The sequence below is a fragment of the Strongylocentrotus purpuratus genome, unplaced genomic scaffold (genome assembly GCF_000002235.5).
Source record: "Strongylocentrotus purpuratus isolate Spur 01 unplaced genomic scaffold, Spur_5.0 spur5_scaffold_14, whole genome shotgun sequence".
Classification (NCBI taxonomy): domain Eukaryota; kingdom Metazoa; phylum Echinodermata; class Echinoidea; order Camarodonta; family Strongylocentrotidae; genus Strongylocentrotus; species Strongylocentrotus purpuratus.
In genome coordinates, this window is record NW_022145599.1 from 664,698 (window position 1) to 686,413 (window position 21,716).

Sequence of the window (21,716 nt, forward strand, 5' to 3'; positions counted from 1 at the left end):
ATACAAAGCATATGCCTAGAAAAACGATTTTAGAAATATAGATCTATCTATATTTTTAAAAAGTAAACTGCAATTCTCATTAGCAATGACGGATCTTATCAAATTCACTGCAGACTACATTTTTATGCAACGATGAAACGACTGGTATTGACTCTTTGTTTATAAAATTTAGTTTGTGCGGAAAAGCTGCGAAAGCCCTCCATTTCAGCGGTAAAAAGTGACAAAAGGTGAGTATTTCAAAAGGTGTAAATTTGAAAATGGTGAGTTGATATTTTTAAGAGTAATGAGGTCAGAGTTATATAAATGATGATAAACAAATTTGATAGTAACTGACCTATGTTATTTCTTTAGCAACCATTAACAAGTCCTTAACAACATTCTTAGTTCAGTCCCATAAACTTTTTTCTGTGTCCTGTTCTGCCTTTTTTTTTTCTTCTCCATTAAGTAGGGTGTCTGCTGATCGCGCACCCGATGTTGTGTGCTAAAATCCCTCCCGAAGCTCAGTCCACGCTACGTGCATTGCGCGATCATGCAAAATTGGTCGATGATTTTATGAACAAATTGAAATTCAAACCTTTGATTTATTCCTTGTGATCCTGAAGGTGAAACTCAATAAATGAGGTGTAGATCTAGACTAGAGTATAGTTTATGGAGAAAAACCTGCTCTTTCATATGAGTCATATGAAAAAGCAGGTTTTTCTCCATATTCCTCAAAGGGCCGCACCCCTGAAATTCTAAAAATATCTTGGATAAAACAGCGATGGAAATGTTGTTTGCATCCTAGCTCCAAAATGTGCAACTTTCCTGAACCGCGCCCCCCCCCCCCCCCCCTTAGAGTAGACCCTATGCACTTATTTTTTTGCTAGCCCCAAGAGATCACTCGCCCCAACACCCAACAGCTTAAAAATACCCTTCCCCTTATTTGTTGGATCAGCTAATTAGGGAGGCGTGTGCTCAGCTCCACTCGGTCCAAACCATGGTTACATTGCGTAACAACTGCACATATATATGCATTCGGACCGCGTACGAATGAAAACCGGAACATTAAACGTTTTAATCGCTGTTTTGACCAAAATATTTTTATAATTTTTTTTTGGGGGGGGGGGGGATGGCGGCCCTTTGGGGAATATGGAGAAAAACCAGCTCTTTCATATTATGACACCTCATTTATTGAGTTTCACCTTCAGGATCACGAGCAATAAAGGTTTGAATTTCAATTTGTTCATAAAATCATTGACCAATTTTGCATGATCGCGCAATGCACGTAGACTGCATAGGGATGCGTGCAATCTCTATGGGAAGGATTTTAGCACACAACATCGGGTGCGCGATCAGACACCCTACACGTAGTCTAGGTCTAGACTGGATGTAGTAGATCTAGATTCTAGGTGCATTACTATTCTGGCTGTGTTTTAACCAGTTGTGTTTCGTAGCTCAGTGGATCCATCGTTTCTGAAGTTTTTATGAAAACACGCATACACATGTAATCATACCCAGTCTTTACTTTCAGCAATCTTGCAGTAAATGAACAGTTTTTTTGACAAAAAAAAAATTGTATTTTACCCCAAAATATAACAAATTAATGTTAGATTAATCCACTATTTATTCCAAATATTAATATAGATATTGCAATTATCATATAATTATTTATTTTAGATGGTGTAAATATGACTACGTTAGCTGAAGCACGTCACACAAGATGTAGGGAGAGGAGTTTTGTGGGTAAACCCAGAAAGATATCCAGTGGTCTACCACTAACCAGAGTTCAGCGTGTAGCGCATCGCTCAGACATTCTTCTTGATGATCAGGTAAGATAGAAATCTGCAGTTCAAACACGTTTCTCATTGGATAATCAAGCCAGTACCTCCAGTATGATTTATAGTAATATGAACATTTACACTTTATTTGATTGTTTAGTGATATAGTTTCATATTCATATTCAATTCATATTCAAATTTATTGTCCAATGATTGGAAATTTGTTTCATTTGCATGTCAGTACAAGATTACAAATTATAAACATCAATAAGATACAGATGGATACAGAGTAGAACATTTAACTTGAGCATAGGTAACAACAAATGCGATAGTTCAACATGCAGACTACAATTCTATTCATAATTCAGACTAAGTAGTTGAATTCAATTCATAGTTCGGATTAAATTAAATTCGCATTTCAGATTAAATACAATTAAAGATTCAGACCAATTCAATTCGTAATTCAGATCAAATCCATTTCAAATCCCGATCACATTCAATTCGTAATTCAGATTAAAATAAAATTAACAAAATCAAATCACATTCAATTTATAATTCAGACTAAGTAATTAGATTAAATTCATAATTCGGTTTAAATTAAGTTTACAATTCAGATTCAATACAATTCATGATTCAGACAAATTCAATTCATATTTCAGAAAATAATTCAATTCAAATACCGATCACGTACAATTCATAATTCAGATTAGATTAAATTGACAATTCAGGTTAAATAAATTCACAATTCAGATTAAGTACAATTTATAATTCAGATCAATTCAATTCACAATTCAGATCAAATCCATTCGAAGATTAGTTAAAGCATGTGCTTGCTTTTTTTTTTATATGAATACAGATAATTATATGTTTGCTTTACAATTAAAAAGTCTTCAAATAGTTGCATTTTGTGTCTCAGGCCAAGTAGTTTTAATTCCTAGTTTGTTGTCTGAATTAAAGTTAAAATGTTACCTATTCATTTCTGGTGGATGGACACAAATGGTGGAGGGCAGAACTTAAGCAAGTGGACTGGAATGAATTATAGGTAAAAATTTCTTATCATCATCAAAAACTAAGCCAATTTCTGCTGTTCATGAGCAGAACCAGAATTTGTAATATATATATATATATATATATATATATGTTGTGGTTATTTTGCAGATATCGTTAGTGAAAGATACTCAGGATGCCTTAGAGAAAGCGATGTTGTTGATGTCATCATGTAAGGACCCTAGAGAACAGAGAGGATGGGTGAATGAGGTTGATAGACTCAAGCTACAATGTGATGAGATGCTTCTTATACTCAAGGTAGGTAGGAGGGATGAGAGGGATATGAAGAGGTAATTCAATTGGGAGGAAAATACATGTGAGGAAGATTATAATAATGGTTTGAGCAAATATATGCTTTTGTTTGTTATTTCATTTAAAAAAATTCTTTTAGTTCCCAGCCTTTGTACCATAGTATGTATGGTGATACTCATGATATTGATCATAACTGCAGTGATAATAAGACAATATAATATTGTGCAGCTTTTCTTTCAAGGTGGTTTTGATTTTGAATTTATGAAAAGTCTAAAAAACTTGAATTTTTGCTTTTGTATTTATTTTAAGGCAACAAATGGCTCTCCATAATGTTTAAGTCCAACTTAGAGTTAAGTTTGACTTACGATCTTTGTGAAACACCCCCTGGTGGCAGTTGTAAAGGTGGACAATGGTGGACCTAAAGTCAATACTATCTTGATGATCTTGACCCCCGTTAGGTGGTGAGGAAGCTGAGTGCAGAGCTACTCTATGCCAAGGTAGAGGTAGAACAAGCTGCTCAGTCTCAGGGTAATGTTGCTGCTGCTCGGAAGAGGGTTGTCTGGCTAGAGGACCGGATGGAACATCTTCTTGGTCGCTATAGGAATGAGTTCAGGCTTAATTCTCCATTGGTAAATAACACAATTCACAACTTTATTCACTTAACAAGATGAACAGGCTTTGAATGTAAGGTTTTTATTCATAAGCAACATTTTTTAGCATTTTTTAACATTTTGGCCGAGAAATCATGTAGAGAGATCAATTTTCAACATTAAATTAAAAATGAAAAAATTTATTTGACTACTATTTTATGATTATCACGCAAGTGAAATTAAGGAAATTATTATTCTATGAAAGGGCACTCTGTTTTTCCACAATGTTCATATTAATTAGTCAGGTTTGGTACAAATATAAGTTAATTGTGCTTATTTTCATTGGTAGAGGCCTCGACCTACATGAAGTTGCTTTTTAAAAACATTCAAAGGAAAGTGTTGGGCCATGTGATTATTTCTAGTAATAAAGTTTTCTAAAGGCCTGACTCAATGTGTGTCTGATGTATTACAGCCCATACAACCAAGGTTTGTAACAGAGAAGAAAACTCGACCAGGAGCAGGTCGAGCAGGAACACACCAGACCAAGCGCACTAATGACTCATCTAGACCCAAGTCTATCCTCAAACCTCCTAGAAGTCATCTTACAGATGATGAGGATGAGAGAGATGTGATGAGATCAAGAGGAAGGGAGAGAGGACAGACGAACATTGACAGGCCAGGTCTCAACAGGAATCACAGACGTCAGAGAAACGATCTCAGGGGTCTGGAGACAGATGAGACTCAGAGCACTGGGGATGAGGCTGGAGGGGACGGAGAATGGGTTGCTAAGCAACGGTTGGCTCTCCGCAGCAGGGGTAGACCAGGAGGGGCGGGGGAGAGGGGAACAAGAGGAGCAAGAGGTGAACAGGGCGGTGGTGGTGATGTACAAGGTGGCAGGATTCAGGCCATGAGGTCGCATCAAGTTGGCGTGGATACGGAAGACGAGGAAACAGATGGATCCCTGGAATTAAAACGTCATCCCAAAAGAGAGAGAGGGATGAGACCGGGTGGGGGAAAAACAAGAAATCAGGCTGTGGAAGAAAGTAGCAAAGATTCCAGTGAAGATATCAGAAGTAAAGGGAGGAGAGCCACAGAGACTGAAGACGATGATGAGGAAGATGAAGAGGATGAAGATGAGGAGACAGTTGGTGAACTAAGCACAAGAAGTGATCTGGATGAGGGAGATCTTGGACGAATTGAAAATGGCGTCTTCATGACACAGGAGTCCGCTCTGTCAGAGGGTGAGTTATTGTAGTACTATAACATATGATGACATTGTAGTTGTTATAAAGTAGTAGATATATGTATTATGTTCTGATAGTTTAACCCCTTAGGAAAGGATTTGTTTGTATGTTTGTTAGGAGTCACGATAGCTCAGTCGATAGAGCAGTGGTCTCGTAATCCGGTGACATGGGTTCGAAATCAAGTCGATGCGCTAGTGCCCTTTGGTTAGGCATTAATCCTTATTACCAGGTCCCACAGAGAGGACCTAAGGTCATCGGTCTTTTGGTTGCTTACTAACAAGCATTTATTGCTTTCTTAGCTGTCAGGTAAAATAACCACCACTACTACTTGTATTTGGATGTAGAAATTGAGAGCACGAGAGAGACAGCATCAGTGAGCTCTGTCTCCAAGAGAGAAGATGGAGCTCAAGGAGACGATGAGAAGGAGGAGGAAGATGAAGAGGAGGTCGATGAGGGAGCTGCATACTGGGAATCACCTCATCACAAGTAAGATGTCACTCAACATTCAATATTCTTTAGTCATGTTATAAATATGCTCTGTGTGATATTCTCTATCTTATACTCAAGGAGATAATAAAGACCCACTGTTACTTGCTACTTGCTCCTTCTATATAGAAAACTTCCCCAATTGGTGCCTGTTGATCCCCCATGATCCTCTTTTTCTTATGTTAGTTGAGAGCTGAGTTAATGAGATAGCCACCTGTCAGTGACCTCTCTGTGTGGTCTAACCCCCTCTGGCCCAGTAGTATTGACGGTCTTTAATACTCGGCTTTTATATAGCGTGAATTACAATTAAGTCTATAAGCGCTTCCAAACTTGGAGATTATTACCCTTGCTATTTAGCTGTGCTGCCATTACTGCGCTATAGCATTTCAAGGAATGAATTCCTGCCAGGTACCAATTTAAAACTCCTGGGTTGAGTGTGGCAAATGTAGATCAATGTCTTGCCAAAGGACGTTTGTGCCGCGGTGCGACTCGAACCGCAGACCTTGTGATCGACAGTCCGGTGATGTAACCACTCAACCACTGCAATCTAAAGCCTTAAGTGTAGCTATGCCATTTATGTATTGTGCCACAGATTTGAACACAGCTAGTGTTTTATTTGTTGTCATTGAATGCATGGAATTCATTACTTTAGTCGTAATGGTTATAAATTTCATATCAGTGGTGGAAGACCTTATAAAAAATGAATATAGTGATACAAATCGTGTTGCTAAAACAAGACAAATGTCTGCTTGAACACATTTGTTCATTTGTTTATATTTTTTAAATGATGTTCACAAAATCATGGAGGAGTCATATCGCTTGTTCCAGAGCTCATATAAAATATGTGCCTCTATATTGTTGTTTGATGTTAGGTTTGAATACAATGATCATCGTGAAGCTATCAGTCGTGAGAATCCCATGTCGTATCACAATCTTGGTCTAGCTGTCTGCTCATCATTCATAGAACCAGGTAAGTGTATCACACATTGAGTTATTTAACCTAAAGCTCAGGGACTGGGTCTATAGATTCATCAGCTCTCCATTTGCTTGTGTGAAACACACATGATTTTTACCTCACCAAATCATCTATCTTATCTTGATAATATTCACAATAATGAGATGTACTGTAGATGTTCTTGTCTCATTTGATGGATGTTTACATGAATTCGTCCTTGTTTTCACGAAGTGACGGTAGTGAGGAAAATCGTAACGCAAAGTGAATGCAATTTTTTTTTCACTACCGTCACTTCGTGAAAACAGCGACGAATTTATGAATATTTCCACAGTGCTCTTATATCACTGCCTTAGTTTCGGTGCTACGCTTTGATATTCCCAATTGAACGGAAATGTGGTTTACTGTACTTAATGCCTATAGTTTAAAGCCCCACTGTCCTAGGTGTAGCTACTTGCTCCCTCAATATAGATAACTTCCCCAACCGGTGCCTTTTGGTCCTCCATGATCCTCTTTTACTTATGTTAGTTGAGAGCTGAGTTAATGAGATAGCCACCTGTCAGTGACCTCGCTGTGTGGTCTAATTCCTTCTGGCCCAGTAGTATTGAAGGTCTTTAATATGTACATTTCAGCATGTATGTTTTACACATGGTTTCATCAATACCAGTTGATTAGAGTTGTCTTATTTGTATAACACTTATCTTTTGTTTGACTGTAGCTCCTGAGATAGCCGCTGAGTTGCCATGGATACCAATCAAGAAAGGAGAGCAGATGTCTGATGTTCATGTAAGTGTCACATATATGTTACTTTCTGAAAACTTAACGCCTGTGTAATGCAATTGCAAAGAAATATTTTGAAATATATGTTTTGGTCTCATTAAACTAAAAGCAATGTACAGATACATTTCTAAACACCTTTCAATGTTTGATCTTCTAAATTTATATGTTTTTGTTTGCATTATGTATAATAATGGACTGCATGTGTATCAAAGGACACTAATGGAATTGATCACAAGGGAAAGACTAAGACAGAAACATTTTGAGTGCAGTTTTATTCATTTTCTGAGAGATTATTCTATGACTTAACCGAGACTGATCACATCTACTGTAGTATACTGGATGAGATATCTTTCTGATGGAAATCATCTTATGAGAATACATTTGAGTATTTTCGTTTTAGCACTTGTGAGCACATCTAATTGTATGTTGTTTGCTTTGCTTTAATTGTTGCCATTGCTGTTACAGTCAAACCTGTATATAGCGACCACCCAAGGGAATCACAAAAAGTGGTCGTTGTAGACATGTTCTTGTTTCAATGAGAAACCATTTTCAAGGGAAACAACAAATCTGGTCTTTGTAGACAGGTGGTCACTAAAGCAGGTTTTACTGTATTTGTCTTACAATATGAGTTGAGAGTTGAGAGTCTGAAAGGCAGTGTCATTGAATTTCTCAGGATTTATAATTCCCATGAAATAAAATATTAAAGATTATTTATGATGATTGAGCTTTTAGCTTCTATACTTTCCAAGTTATCAAGAGAATTGACCTCAATTGATGAACTCCAATTCTAATTGTCTTACTTTTATAAATTGAATTTGTTTTGAACACTTCTTTTCGTTAAGTCAAAAAACCCGTCATATACTATACTCCAAGAGTCCAATCCACCCTTTGCAGAGGACTAAATATAGTCTCTTATCCAAATTCACTGTGAAGACCAAACAGGGATTTAAAATGACTTTCAGGGTCAATAAGGGACAAGTTTGATGTACTAGGTAGTTGTTTGCAGACTTAAAGTAGCCTTGTAGCTATGACTTCTCAAAATATAAGTTTCAAGAAATATGTCCGGTATGTTTCTACAGTGACAGAAATAAGGAGTACTATTTTCTTACTTTGAACTACTTTCAATACCCCCACCCAATGACACTGCTAATCTAATCACTGTTTTTCTGATTGGAGAGCTTAAATGATATGTTTGTTGCTTTGCACCCCTAGATGGCCAAACTCCTGCCCCTGCGCCCTGTTACTGCTAAAGCTGAAGAACTTGTTAGTTTAATTCATACAAATTATGCATGCTTTATGTAAAACTAGCAATGCATGATTATAATAATTACATGTATTCGAGATTATAAAACTTGATATGGTGGTTGTTGGGCTAAATCTTTACTTTGTCAGATAGAATTGAAACTTTGCTTTCTAATATCATTTAATATTTCTCAGTTTTCATTTCTGTGAGTTGGTTATATGATAATGTTTTCCTCTTGTTAAGTTTATCTCAACTGTTGTATTACCTAATATGATTTTGTTGCCTCCCATCTCTTTAATTTTTCTCAATTTAATGATCGTTTCTGTTGTAATATATATTTTTCTACTAACTTTTTCTACTAACCTCAATAAATTTACCTTTCCCCTTTCTCGTAGCACAGGATTTTCAAGTAATCAATGTACGGGTCATAAATATGGTGTTGTAACAGTGGGATTCTGTACTTAATTAATGATATGTAATAATGAAACACTCTTTTGTTTATAATCTATTAACAAATCAAAAATGGTTGTGTGGTGAAATTGCTAAGTTAGGAAAGGTTGTCGAAACCCAAATACAGTTGACACTAATTGATATTTTAATTATTTATGTATGTTTTATATCAATGTGCTTCATAAATACATACAGTGTAATAGAGGACTATTTGATTTTTCATGATAGATTCACATTCTGGAAATACATTTTTTAAAGATAGATAAAAAGGGGACTCCAGTCTATGACCTTTGACCCAAATATAACATTATTTGACTCGGTGTGGTATCAGTCCTATATCATTTGACCAACAAATATCTGATGATGTATGAATTGATGTTATGGTTGAAAACACAGTGTTTTATTTTGCCCAAGTTTGATTGTGTTGTAGTAGTGTACTTAAAGTTTTTGTTTTGTTCTTTTAGAAGTAACAATGTAGTAAGCAGAAAACACAATGAATTCTTTGTTCCTTTTTCAGTAGTTTTTATCATGTTCTTACTCATGGCATGTGCGTGTTTTTCTTTTCCCATATTCTCTCTCTCTCTCTCTCTCTCTGTGCATGGCTTCCACCATTATTTCCTGCAGATCGAAGGAGTAAGTTTCAATGCCTTTTTTTCATTTTTCTTACTAAAGATGCAGGATTTTGTTAAAATAATTACTTAATTGTTGAGCAAAAAATACTTCTATAAATAAATTTTGATGCAATGTCAATCAAAGCTCGCTAGATTTTTGGTAAGTCCTCGATCCAGGGATTTTGATTTATTGTATAAGCAAGATGTTTAGGATGCTCATAACAAACTCTTGTCATACAGTGTAGTAAAAAAGTAGGATTCTATGATGATGATAATTCTTTCTAAGTATACTGTCATGTAGCTATGAACTGTTGATGTGTTTTTTAATCAATTACTTTTGTTTGGTATATTATTGTTTGTCATTGTTTGTTATAGCGCTTAGAGACTTCGGCGGAAAGCTTTTTATCAGCACCGTTTTATTATTATTATTATCATTTTCAAACAGAAACTATTTTTATGAAAGAGGGCCAATAACTCTAAAATAAAAGTAACATTTATGTTCAGCAAGTATATAAATTTAACTTTAAAAAACCCATAAACCTAGCATTGTACAATTGAACAAGTAAATAAAAAAACATATCACACAATAAAAACCTTACATGCATGTATAACTTCTGGTTTATGTTAAAATTTTTCCTTGTTATTCTTATTTCCATTTTAGTAATCGCAGATAAATTCAACATGTTATACAATATTAAGCCCATGTTTCTTTTTGTTTTATGATGATAATAGAAAGTAGCGTTAGATAAGATAGCAGAGAGGATTCATGACATCTGGGGTAAGATGGAAGATGCTGCAGACGGAGCTTACCTCAGCCATATTGACGGTAAGTAAGATAGGTTAATATACAAATGATACACAGCAGTGAGGTCATTAGTAAGAATTACCCAAACGAGGTACCTTTGGAACAGTCTAACTATCGCCTCGGGCATTTGAACTGTTTTGAAGGTACCAAGTATGGGTAATTTTATTAATGTCCAAACAAATTGATGTGTGTTATTTGTTTTATAAGATTTTAGTGTTTTCTTTGTTAAAAAAAATGATGTTTTATAACATAATTTTGATAATGACCGGTCATTATCCAACTTACGCGGTAGGCAAAATAAATGCCTGGTCACATGTATGCTTTCAACCATCCATCTGATTAGGATACACGTCATCATCTTATGATATTGATTTTTAAAGAAACAATGCATTAATTGAGCAGGTAACAGTCTCAATATTAAATACAGGTCCTGAAAATGTAGCTCAATTAACCTTTAATAAATCCTTATACTTGGAAATCAGGTATTATCTCTTGTAGAGTATTGACTGTAGGGGAAAGCATAATGAACATCACATGTTTGTCACATTATAAGTTGCTTAGTGGTGAAATATAAAGCCAGTGCAAAAGAGAATGTATGCATGAATACGTAGAGAGGTTTTAAAAATATACTAAAAATGCTAATAAGTCAAGAGAGGAAAGGGAGGTGGGGAGGATGATTGGTCATATCAAGTAACACTTTCTGGTCAATACAGTAATCATTGTTTTTACATTTCTTTCGGTATCACGTGTAGGTTCGGTTGGGTCTGCACGTTCATCGCCTATTCAAGTGAGTATCATGTCTTGTATTTATGCATGTCATTGTTACATGCTCTTGGGTTGAGAATGGCACCAATTATTTGAGAATGTATCCTGTTCTTTATAAGCCCAATGCAATTAGTAACTTTAAAACATGTTATAGTAATTCTTTGATAGCCCCAAATATCTTCAATAGAGAGACCCTGTCATAGATCATTAGACAGTGATATCTATGGTCAGAGCAACATGTAATATATGGCTTTTCCTAAAGATTCTGTAATTGAATTATTGATAGTGATTCTGTTTACTGATCCATTGATGATATCATTTCAGATGGAGTCTCGGAAGCCTCCTATTAAGGGAGACAAGACCCGCCCTCAGACTAAGATGTCCATGATCAGAGCTAGATCTGTTGCTAAGTCTATGACAGAGTTTGAAGAGCCTCTTCCGATGCCCTTTGCGAGTCCTCCTAGGACTGCTATCAGCTCCAGTGCTCCCATGCTGGTCTATCATCCTAAACCTGTCCCACCACCTGCTGTACTACCACTCACTAGGACAGTAAGTATGAACAGAGATGATTAGCAATTATTAGAAAGAAATATACATAGCAGGTTAACATGTATGATATAGATGTAGGGAAGCTCTAATACAAACAAAATAAAGACATTTAGAATGATAAGTTAATAGGGATGAAATAGACAATTGAGAGAGTTTGAACAATATTTAGATGAATATGGGGAGAGTGAGGCAGAAGAAGGGAGTAACAGAGAGAGAGAAAGACGGAGAAGAGTGAAAATAGGTAAAATTACAAAGGAAACATGTGAGATTACCCAGAAGATGCTGAAAAAGGGCAAAAGGAGAATGAACCCTTGTAGCCTAGCTATATGAGATTATTCTCAGATTTGCTTAGAATCTATCTTGTTTGATTAACATTGATCATGTTTCCACCTGTAGAATCATGAGAAGTTTTACCCTCGGATATCCAATGATTGGAATGGTGATGATCCTGATGGTAAAGAGAGATCGCTGAGAATCGTCAATCAGATGAACGTTGCCAAGGAAACCAACCTCCTCGTTTATAAGAGCAAGGAGAGTAAACGAAAGAAGAGTACTAAGAGTGCCCTTCAGAAGCAGGCAGGAGGGGCTCTAGTCATGTAAGCACAATCTTCATCTTACAATAGACTGCTTTGTCATTCATACATTCTCAAATACTCCCTAAATAACTAGGTAAATGTCAATTTTTTGTGGCAATTAGAACTACCTCTAAAAATATGTCGTCCCCTTTAAAATAAAAATTTCCAAGTGATCATAAACTTGTAGTTCACCAGGAGCTGAGTCCCTAACTTGAAATTTCATGAAAGGAGTACCATGAAATGAGTACAGTGTTCTGCATACATATGTGACATGACGTGACTGAAATGGTTTGAAGCATGATTTATTCCCAAAACATTTTAAATGATAGATTTAGTCTGCATTAGTTTGGGAGAGATATATCTAATTAATCTTGTTGTCCACCCTTTTTCCTCTGTAGGAGAAGATGGAGGAACGTCGCAGTGGCCAACGCCATGGCAACGGCTCAAATCTCTGCTTTTATGGGGTCAAGTAAGACTTTCTCATTCTTTTTGAACTTTCTCTCTCGATACCTCACTCTGGATGTTATCACCTTTGACGTGATGGATAACATGTATAGCTTTTGTCATATATAAATCCATAATGCAAGGAGTATAAGATTTCAAAAAGCCCATTTAATCTTATCTGCCTGGGTATATGAATGCAATTATGGGTTTTGATTGCAGATTTCCAAGACTCTCATTTCCTAGCCAAGTTGTTTTCCCTTGCCCTGCTTTTCTAATCTGAAGGAATTGATATGTTTCTATTTTTCTCAATATTTCTTCCTGTATATCATTCATTTCCTCTATATATTGTATTTCTTGGTAATAATAACATAATAATAATTAAGATTTATATAGCGCTGGTATACAAGTACAGTTTCTAAGCGCTTTACAAAACAAGTGAAATGAAAAGTACGGTTAAACTACCACCAACCCACTACTACTCACCCCACACATAGGTTTGCATGTAATATCTATATATGTTTTTGTATGTGTTATTGTTTAATTAAAACAAAACTATTGTATTTCAATATTGTAATTCTAAGCAGGGGATGATCCCCGATAAACCTCTGTGGTTTTTTATCACCCCCTCTGCAGGTTCATCTTTTGTTGTAATGCTTTTATATTTGATTGTAATTTATATTGTCTTTTATGAACCTGTGGAAATAAATGAAATTGAAATTGATATGCTGTACTAGTAATCAGTTTGAGGATGTTGGGAGGATCATTGTATTGAATGAGAAGGGAACTAGGATCAATGCACAATTGATTAGCCATATTTAACCCTTACACTGCCATTAACATTTCAAACATGTTTCACAATTTTGATTTCATGACATACAGTATGTTCTTTTTCAAGTTTTTTTTTGTCAATGTTCATTTTGAGAAAATTCAAAATTCATTAGCCCGTCTTGAAAACAAAAACAGAATTCTCTTAGTTTCGCTTAGTCCAAGAATATTGCATATATAAAGGATTTTGGCATTTAAAACTGCCTATGGCACAGCTGAGTTTTAATATGAATCTAATCTTATAATCATTCTCTTCCTCCCCCTCCCCCTTCTCTCTCTCTCTCTCTCTCGAAATCATTCTTTGCTCATGGGGAACATCTTAGACTTCTCAGGGCCTTGTTTCATTAAAGTTGTTGTTGATAACAAGTTCTAATAATAGATATAAACTAAATCATTGCATTTGATTGGCTGCTAGCATAATATGCCATACAGAATAGGGACCAGGGCCCTAGCTCTTACCTGAAGAGTTGCGTGTAAATGAGGCAACTCAGAAAATTGAACGCAAGTCTCAAATACATGATCCGTTTGGTTGAAAATGAAGTTGTATTTGATTTTCTGAGTTTAAGCTTGATGTTGGTATCATGTTGTCATCCACAGAGCATCAGGGATCTGGAAAGCTGCTAGAGAAAGACGAACCAAGGTGGAAGAGAGTAGAGGTAGGCCAGTACACTTATCTACATTTCAACAAGGAACTTTAGATTAAAGATAATGATGGTCATGAGATTGCATTGTGAAAGAAATGTTGTGGAATCGATCAGAAAAGGTTGATCATCTAGCATATAAGTATTAGTGTGTACTGCAAGGTTCTGGAATCATCAAAATGATAAGAAATTTGGCCCAGTCTTGGTAAAATTACAAGCACTGTACACAGAAAGATATATATGGGACTACGCACACGTGCGTGACATGTGCATTATATCCAACACGTCCAAATAGATATAATAATTTACCAAATATATCAATTAGTAGGCGGTTTCTCTGCAAAATATGTATGATCACGTATTAGTCAAAACATATTCTTTCACATGATTGGTAATAAGAGCTTCCATTTCATTTTTTTGAGAGGGGGGCGCTTCCAAAACTGGTCTTTACCTTTAAGGAATGTTGTTGAATTAGGAAGTTTACTCCATATAAGAAATATAGGAAGAGAGAAAGAAAGAGTTAACGAGAGAGTGAGACTGTGAATATTCTAGTTTTTCTTGTTTATTTGTAAGTGCCCAGGTGATGTAAATGGGTACCTGGCAGGAATTAATTCTTTGAAATGCTAGAGCGCCGTAATTGCAGCACAGCTAAAGCCGGGGTAGTAATCTTCAAGCTTGGAAGCGCTTAGTGATTGTAATAAGCGCTATAAAAACTGAGTATTATTATTATTATAAATACTAAACAAGCCTTCTAAGTCTCCAGTCTGTTCTAGTTTCAAACTGTTTTGTTAGAGGAGGTTTTTGAATGATGATTAATTCATTTCTCTCATTTCTTTGTTTCAGCATGTGCTTGGAATGCTAGCATCTGATCGTGTGGTAGAGAGACGAGATGCTGCTAGGGTGAGTCTAAGTTAAAGATTTTTTTTTTGCTGATCTCATCTTCATATTGTTTTGATCTGTCAGTTTCCTTCGAAGAATTTTTCCCTATTCTGTATTTTTATCTCTTTGGCCTCACCATTGCTTTTTTTTCTTTCCCACCCTTTCATTTTTTGTCCCTTGGTACAATTGCTTTTCGTTTTCTCCATGTCTCTTTCTATCCCACTTTCTCTTTATAAATTCCTTTCTTACTTTCTCTATTTATTTGTCTTTATCCTTTTCTTTGTGTTTCTGTTTTTTAGTTTGTCTTATTCTCTCCCCCCCCCCCCTCCAGTGTCTGATTTTGTCTTCCCTTTTTTCCCACTCTTATTTCTCTTTCTTTGTTTCTCTTTGTTTATTTCTCTTTATTTAGCTCCCTTTTAATTCTCTCTTTGTCTATCTCTATACCTTTCCTGTAATTCCTCTGTCAAACTCTACTCTCTATCTCTTCTTCTATGCTTTTCCTTGTCTCATCTTTCTGTTTGTCTCCAAGATATAATCCAGTAGCCTCACATATTTTTTTATTTGTATAACTCTAACAGCATCTTGGAGAGTTGGATGTTATAGAGGACTCAGTCATTGAAGCTCTTACTGACAGGGTAAGTCAAATCACTTTATCAAACTTCAAATGTGCTCATGAAGAAGATTATTTTATTTAAATTTAAGTGGAGGTAAATCAAGCAAATTACAAGAAGTGAAAGCGATTCTTATATTGTCAAAAATGTATGAGACATGTATACTATTTTTATTAGTCTGGATTTTTTTGTAAATATGAATTAAGCTTACTCTACATATCTTGAGCTCTGGTAATTATAATGCTTGTGAGTTTGTCTGAGTATTCATCATTCCTCCAGATCAATATGTAAATATTAGATCATCAAACTGTATGATTTATGGCAACCAGCCTATGAAATGCCTGATTTGCAGGTAGCATTCCATCAAGTAAATGGGTTGCTGATTCAGAATGTATAATTTCTTCATGTTTTCCCTCAGCTTGATCATGATGATGACGGTAGAGTGCGCTATGAAGCAGCTAGATCTCTGATGTCCATCGGCGAATGGACAGTCCCAGTGGTCAAGCTCATTGTCCAGTATCTAAAGGAAGGTAGTTATCAGGCCAAGAGAGATCTGGTGGAGAGTATGATCAAAGCCAGGGGTGCTGCCTTCATCAGTAAGGTGAGCCGGCCATTACAGCTAGTACAATCAATGCATTCATATAGTATTCTGACCAGTGGTCAAGCTCATTGTCCAGTATCTAAAGGAAGGTAGTTATCAGGCCAAGAGAGATCTGGTAGAGAGTATGATCAAAGCCAGGGGTGCAGCCTTCCTCAGTAAGGTGAGCCGGCCATTACAGCTAGTACAATCAATGCATTCATATCGTATTCTGACCAGTGGTCAAGCTCATTGTCCAGTATCTAAAGGACGGTAGTTATCAGGCCAAGAGAGATCTGGTTGAGAGTATGATCAAAGCCAGGGGTGCAGCCTTCCTCAGTAAGGTGAGCCGGCCATTACAGCTAGTACAATCAATGCATTCATATAGTATTCTTACCCATTTTGAATGGTTTCACACCTGTTACTATAGTGTTTGGATCATTTGTGATACATGCAGAGTAGCAGTACATCAGAAGAGAACCGGTAGCATTGTAGCAATTACACTACTGCAAAGACATAGTCATGCACAGATACAATTTATGAATTTGAATTGGTAACATAATATATAATTAAAAAATTTGGTTCTCTGTAGAAATTTAAAAAAATCCCAGGCTTAATAGAGAAACCATTCATTTCTTGTTATCAGTTAGTTAATGATTTTCATCAGTGTCACCACAGTGCTGAAGTGTGTCATTTGGTAATGTCAATAACTACCACTGCAGACACAAATACATAGATCATATCCTCTCTAGGATAAATATTTAGCCAAAGGTGACCTTCTGAAAGCTGCTTTCTTTGTTATCATCCTGGGTATAAATTCAAGGGTTTGTCATTTTGATTGTTATCACCTCTTCTCCACTGCAGACGGAGCCTCAGAATAGAGCGCTGGTTGAGACACTCAAGAAGATTTGTGGAGCGGAGAATCAAGGAGACCTTGGTTTTGATTGTGCTGTATGTCTAGGATGTTTGTGTGTACCTGACAAACAAGCTAAGATCAAACTCATGGGAAGTCTTGATAGTAAGGACATCAATGTTACTGCTAGGGTAAGCTCTCATCAAGACTTCCTCTTTCTCCAGTGTTAGCGTCATAATCATCATAATTGTAATCTTTGTTTCATTAAACTTAATTTCATGTTAAGTAGTTAACTACAGTCAAACGTTTATTAGTGGCCACCTCTCTATAAGGACCACCTGTCTATAGTGGCCATGAATATTATCTCCCATGAGAGAGATAAGTGTATTGTAAAACCTGTCTAGAAAGGCCACCTGTCTACAGTGGCCCCTTTTTCTGTTTCCCTTGGGCGGTCATTATAGACAGGTTTGACTATAATAAATATTTTTTGTTTTCCTAACGGGTTTTTATAACACTACAGTCTACTGGGGAAAATGAGTATGGTAAAACGGGTCACTCAAAGTTTTTTTTTTGAGGCACTTCATGATCATTTTGAAGTGCAACTTTGTTAGGGCTTAAATATTACACCATACCAAAGACACTGATAACACGTAGATAACGTAGGGCCATGCATCTAAGATTTAACATTGTTAAATGATGCCTTTAAGAGTATGAAATATGCAAATACTATTGTAACACGTTTCATTTTGATTCATCTCTATGGCTTATCAGTCTCTTGAGATCTTGGTACGTCAGATGCATGCCTCCGAGCCTGCTGTGGTCCAGATGGTCTTACATCAACTCCAGTATTCATCAGCATGGAAGTACAGAGCAGCCGCTGCAAAGCTTCTTGTTCATATCGGTAAGTCATGACATCATCATCATCATCATCATCAACTTCAGGTGGTGCTGTAAAGCGCTGCTGTGGTCTTCACAAGAGCATGTCATGCAACTCTTTTACCTGCCAATTGTGTTACACCTTACATTCCTTGTCCAGACAATTTCTTGATATCATCAGTCCAAGATATTGGTGGACGACCTCTACCCCGTTTTCCTTCGACTGCACCACATTTCAAAGGCATTAACTCTCTTTCTGTCATTCTAAGTCATGACAGTTGTATAGAAATGTTGCTATTTAATGTCACTAATTGTTATTAGAGTTGGTTTCAAAAATTGAATTTATATGCAGGTTACTTTTCGACCTATCTACCAATCCTTTCTCTTTCTCTATTCCCAAAAGTGCATAGGGACTATAGAGATATTTTTTTTCTTTTTTGACCATTCTTATAGTTTGCACTTTCTGTATTGTGTTAATTGAATTCATTGATATGTGTTTAACCTTTTCATATATACAAGTCACTACAGATTAAACTTGTAAACAATCACATATTGCTTACATGGCACAATGCCACCACTTCGGGTATGCTTTGTCACAAAGTCTGGTACATAGTAATGGTGATCTTTGAACAAATACCCTTTTTATTACTTGCCCCAATAAATGCTGATATCAAAGTGATCAAATTAATAAAGTAAGGTTATATTGAAGACCAAAAGAGCATTTGAAAGTTCCCTCAGTAAATTATGGTTGTACATATATTATTTTGAAGATTATTGTAAATCGTTTTGTGTATTTCAGGGTCTAAGTGCATGGCTAATGAAGATGATGAGAAGATGATATTCAGCATAGCAGACAAACGGCTCTATGATGATCCTAGTAGGGTAAGTAACTGACCAGTCAGGTCTTATCCATCTCCGTCAAACTTGATAATTCCATCTTTATGATTTAGTTCCTGATGAATTATGGCTCACAATAGATGGGAACTCTCAAAAGGGCAAAATATCTTCCCCTAGTTGCAAACCTTTACCATATGAAGAATTCAGAAAGATACACAGCATCTACTGTATAATTGTTAGGTTTCATAAATCACCTTTTGTTCAGGATATGGTATTGAGCCTCACATTATTGATTTTCTATACCATATCAATTACAGAAGTATGCAGTATAATAGACAAGAATGTTCTCTATATACCAAGCCATCCTCAATACTTTGGAATCAATAAACAAGCCAGGCATTACAAACATCAGTATACCCAGATAGATTCATGCATAGCTTGTGCCATGTCTAACTTGATTGACCTATTCTATTTTTGCAGGAGGTTCGAAGCGAGATCGCTAACATGATGACATCTCTAGGCCTGAAAGAGACGCTCTGTGAATTGGTAGAGAAGAGATTGTTTGATGAGGAAGATGATGAAAGAGCTCATGGTGTATTAGCTGTGGTAAGAAACGTTTATTGTGCTATGGAGTGAAATCATAGTTGTGGGTAGCAAGGTGACCAAGAAGCAAGTAGAGCAAAATAGTTCTTTAAAAAAAAATTAAGAAAAAGTAACCACAGTTTTGACTGTAACTTGCTTATGTGCTCTTCTAGCATTTCAGGAAAAAATTATCCACAATCTAGCCAGAGGAGGAAAAACAATTGGTGTATACTTAATATTGATTACCTTGTTAGTACACCAAACTGATTGTGATTACATTTCGATATACCTTCATCATAGAACTATTTCACCTGGGAGTATTATGTACTTTTAGTGCAGTGTGTGCAAAATTAGTTTCAATTTAGTTCAATTTATTAATCTTCTCAAGCATAAAAACAATATTATTATATATACAAAAATGGCAAATAAATATAGTAAGAGAAAAACAGAAACTACAAAAAAGTTTATAAAAACTTGTATGGATTAGTTCCCAGTTAAGGGAAAAGTAACATGGTATAAACAATAGCAATAACAAAATATACAAAAAAAACCATAGTGTGAATATTTATTACTCCTTTTCCTTTTGCTTTTCTTGCAGGGTGTTATAGGGATGAAATCAGAGCGCATCCAGCGTCAGCTCCTTGAGATGCTGGAGCTAGACTCGTGTGAATACGTGAGGATCCAGGTGATTAGGACTCTAGCTGACCTTGGTCTTACAAACATCAAGGTCATGAGAGCTCTCAAGAGTGTGGAGAGAAACGAGGGAGCACTGTCAAGGTCAGAATACAACATTAAACTTGCCCTTCTAAATATTCAGTCTGTGTACAACACTGTTCATGTGCACATGATGTACTGTGCACTTGACAATCTATATTGTATATATATAGAAAACTTTTTTTTTTTCCTTTAAAATTTCTTAATGTATTAGAAAACTGTAATGCATATGTGCAGGTTCTTGTATATTGGAGAGAATTAGAATTTTGAGCGAAGTAGCAACACCAAAAATGGTTGAATATCATGTCCTTTTAATGACATGTGAAACTAAATAGGAATTACCTCCATTAAACAGGTTTCTTTATTTCAAGAAAACATATTAATGAAAAGTTATGCATAGGGATTGATGCTCATGCTTTTGTGTGAGTTATGTTATTTCTTCCAAACTTGTTTGTATGTCAAGTGTGATGTAACTCACCGAGATATGTTTTTTCCCAAACAGAGAATCAACGAAAGCCCTGAAGACCTTGAATGCCATTAAGCAAAGGCTTTCCGCCAGAAGCCCTCGTAGGACTCCATCACGTTCACCATCCATTCCAGCTAGCTCAGTGGTGACAGCAGTGAGTAGGAAGAGATCAAACACTCCTCTCCTCAAGAAGGTGGTGGTGAGAAGGAATTCTAAATCTGTCAATCAATCTATCTGAAGTAAGGATTTATGTTGTGTGAAGTCCAAGGCATGGCATGGGTGTCTCTTGGTAAGATACCATTCTTTATAAGATGATGACGTGGATCCTAATCAAATGACTGGTATACACGTGACCAGGCATTTAATTTGGATAATGACCGGTCATTATCGAATTCTAATGACCGGTCATTAGTAAAATCATGTTATAAAACATCATGTTATTAAAAAAATAAAATGTAATCTTATAAAACAAATAATACACATCATTTTGTTCAGGCATTCATAAAATTACCCACACTTGGTACCTTCAAAACAGTCCAATGGCTCTCCATGCAGATAAAGTAATGGCCCTGATAGAAGGGAATTTCTTGAATGCTTGAGTGACCTATAAGGTAGCAATGCTGGGGTAACAATGTCAGTGCTCTCTATACTGGCGGGAAAGAAGCGCTTATTTAGTCCCACTATGATATCCCTATTATATTCATACTATTGTTTCAATGAGGTACATGTATGCTTTATATTGTTTGGGAAAATATTTAGGATTTCTTGTGGAGTAGAGATCTGAAAGTGGAAAGGGGTAGATATAATTGTAGAGCGCCATCTATATATCTAGAAAGTCTATTTCAAGGTGTTTGCCAATATTATCCTGGCTTTTGTTTAGCTTTTGTGCCTGCATATTAGCGTATTTAGCATTTTGTGAATTTCTTACCTGGCATTCATTTATGACACCTGGGTTGATGGAGACTAATCTAGGTGAAATGCCTTCATAGCATACAAACATGTATGTAGGTAATAGGCTAGGGTTTAGTTCTGCATTCTTTTGATTTGATTTATAGTGGAGTAATTAAAACCACTTTATAATCCCACTGTAATTGGAGTAAATGTGGTATTGGAGAGTAAATTGCAGTGGATGGGGTGGGGGTAATAATCATTGGGATAGCAGATTACATTACATTCATCATTATTGTAATACTTTGTATATTGAACACATAAAATAGTGATTGAATAAGTGCTAAAACCCTTAACCCTATGTGTGTGATTACTACTTAAATGTGGCTTGGATAGACTCTCTAGGGTTCAGTTGTA

The 21,716-nt window shown here is 36.1% G+C and overlaps 1 protein-coding gene across 5 annotated transcripts; it reads left to right on the plus strand.

Annotated features, from left to right (window-relative positions):
- The first annotated feature begins 57 nt into the window (after positions 1-57).
- LOC753178 lies at positions 58-20,700 on the plus strand. 5 transcript variants are annotated; one of them, XM_030983913.1, is made up of 26 exons: positions 58-260; positions 1,657-1,808; positions 2,916-3,062; positions 3,515-3,685; positions 4,119-4,887; positions 5,235-5,376; positions 6,249-6,346; positions 7,047-7,114; positions 8,321-8,371; positions 9,426-9,434; positions 10,145-10,238; positions 10,970-11,004; positions 11,307-11,531; positions 11,928-12,127; positions 12,505-12,575; positions 13,973-14,031; positions 14,860-14,916; positions 15,474-15,530; positions 15,925-16,000; positions 16,161-16,267; positions 16,948-17,127; positions 17,708-17,837; positions 18,612-18,694; positions 19,130-19,255; positions 19,830-20,008; positions 20,448-20,700. In XM_030983913.1, the coding sequence occupies exons 2-26, from the start codon at positions 1,668-1,670 to the stop codon at positions 20,647-20,649; spliced, it is 3,477 nt and encodes a 1,158-aa protein (XP_030839773.1). In that variant the 5' UTR covers positions 58-260; positions 1,657-1,667; the 3' UTR covers positions 20,650-20,700. The 5 variants fall into 5 exon arrangements, with proteins under 5 accessions (XP_030839773.1, XP_030839772.1, XP_030839770.1 ...); XM_030983912.1 differs by having other exon boundaries at positions 59-260; positions 15,925-16,005; positions 16,166-16,267; XM_030983910.1 differs by lacking the exon at positions 16,161-16,267 and having other exon boundaries at positions 64-260; positions 15,925-16,107.
- Positions 20,701-21,716: the final 1,016 nt, after the last annotated feature.

Excerpts from the sequence above, each read along its gene's own strand:
- LOC753178 (XM_030983913.1), top strand. The coding sequence starts at position 1,668 with ATGACTACGTTAGCTGAAGCACGTCACACAAGATGTAGGGAGAGGAGT. Across the intron at positions 5,377-6,248 it reads TGGGAATCACCTCATCACAA|GTTTGAATACAATGATCATC; the intron begins GTAAGATGTCAC and ends GTTTGATGTTAG. Across the intron at positions 11,005-11,306 it reads CACGTTCATCGCCTATTCAA|ATGGAGTCTCGGAAGCCTCC; the intron begins GTGAGTATCATG and ends ATATCATTTCAG.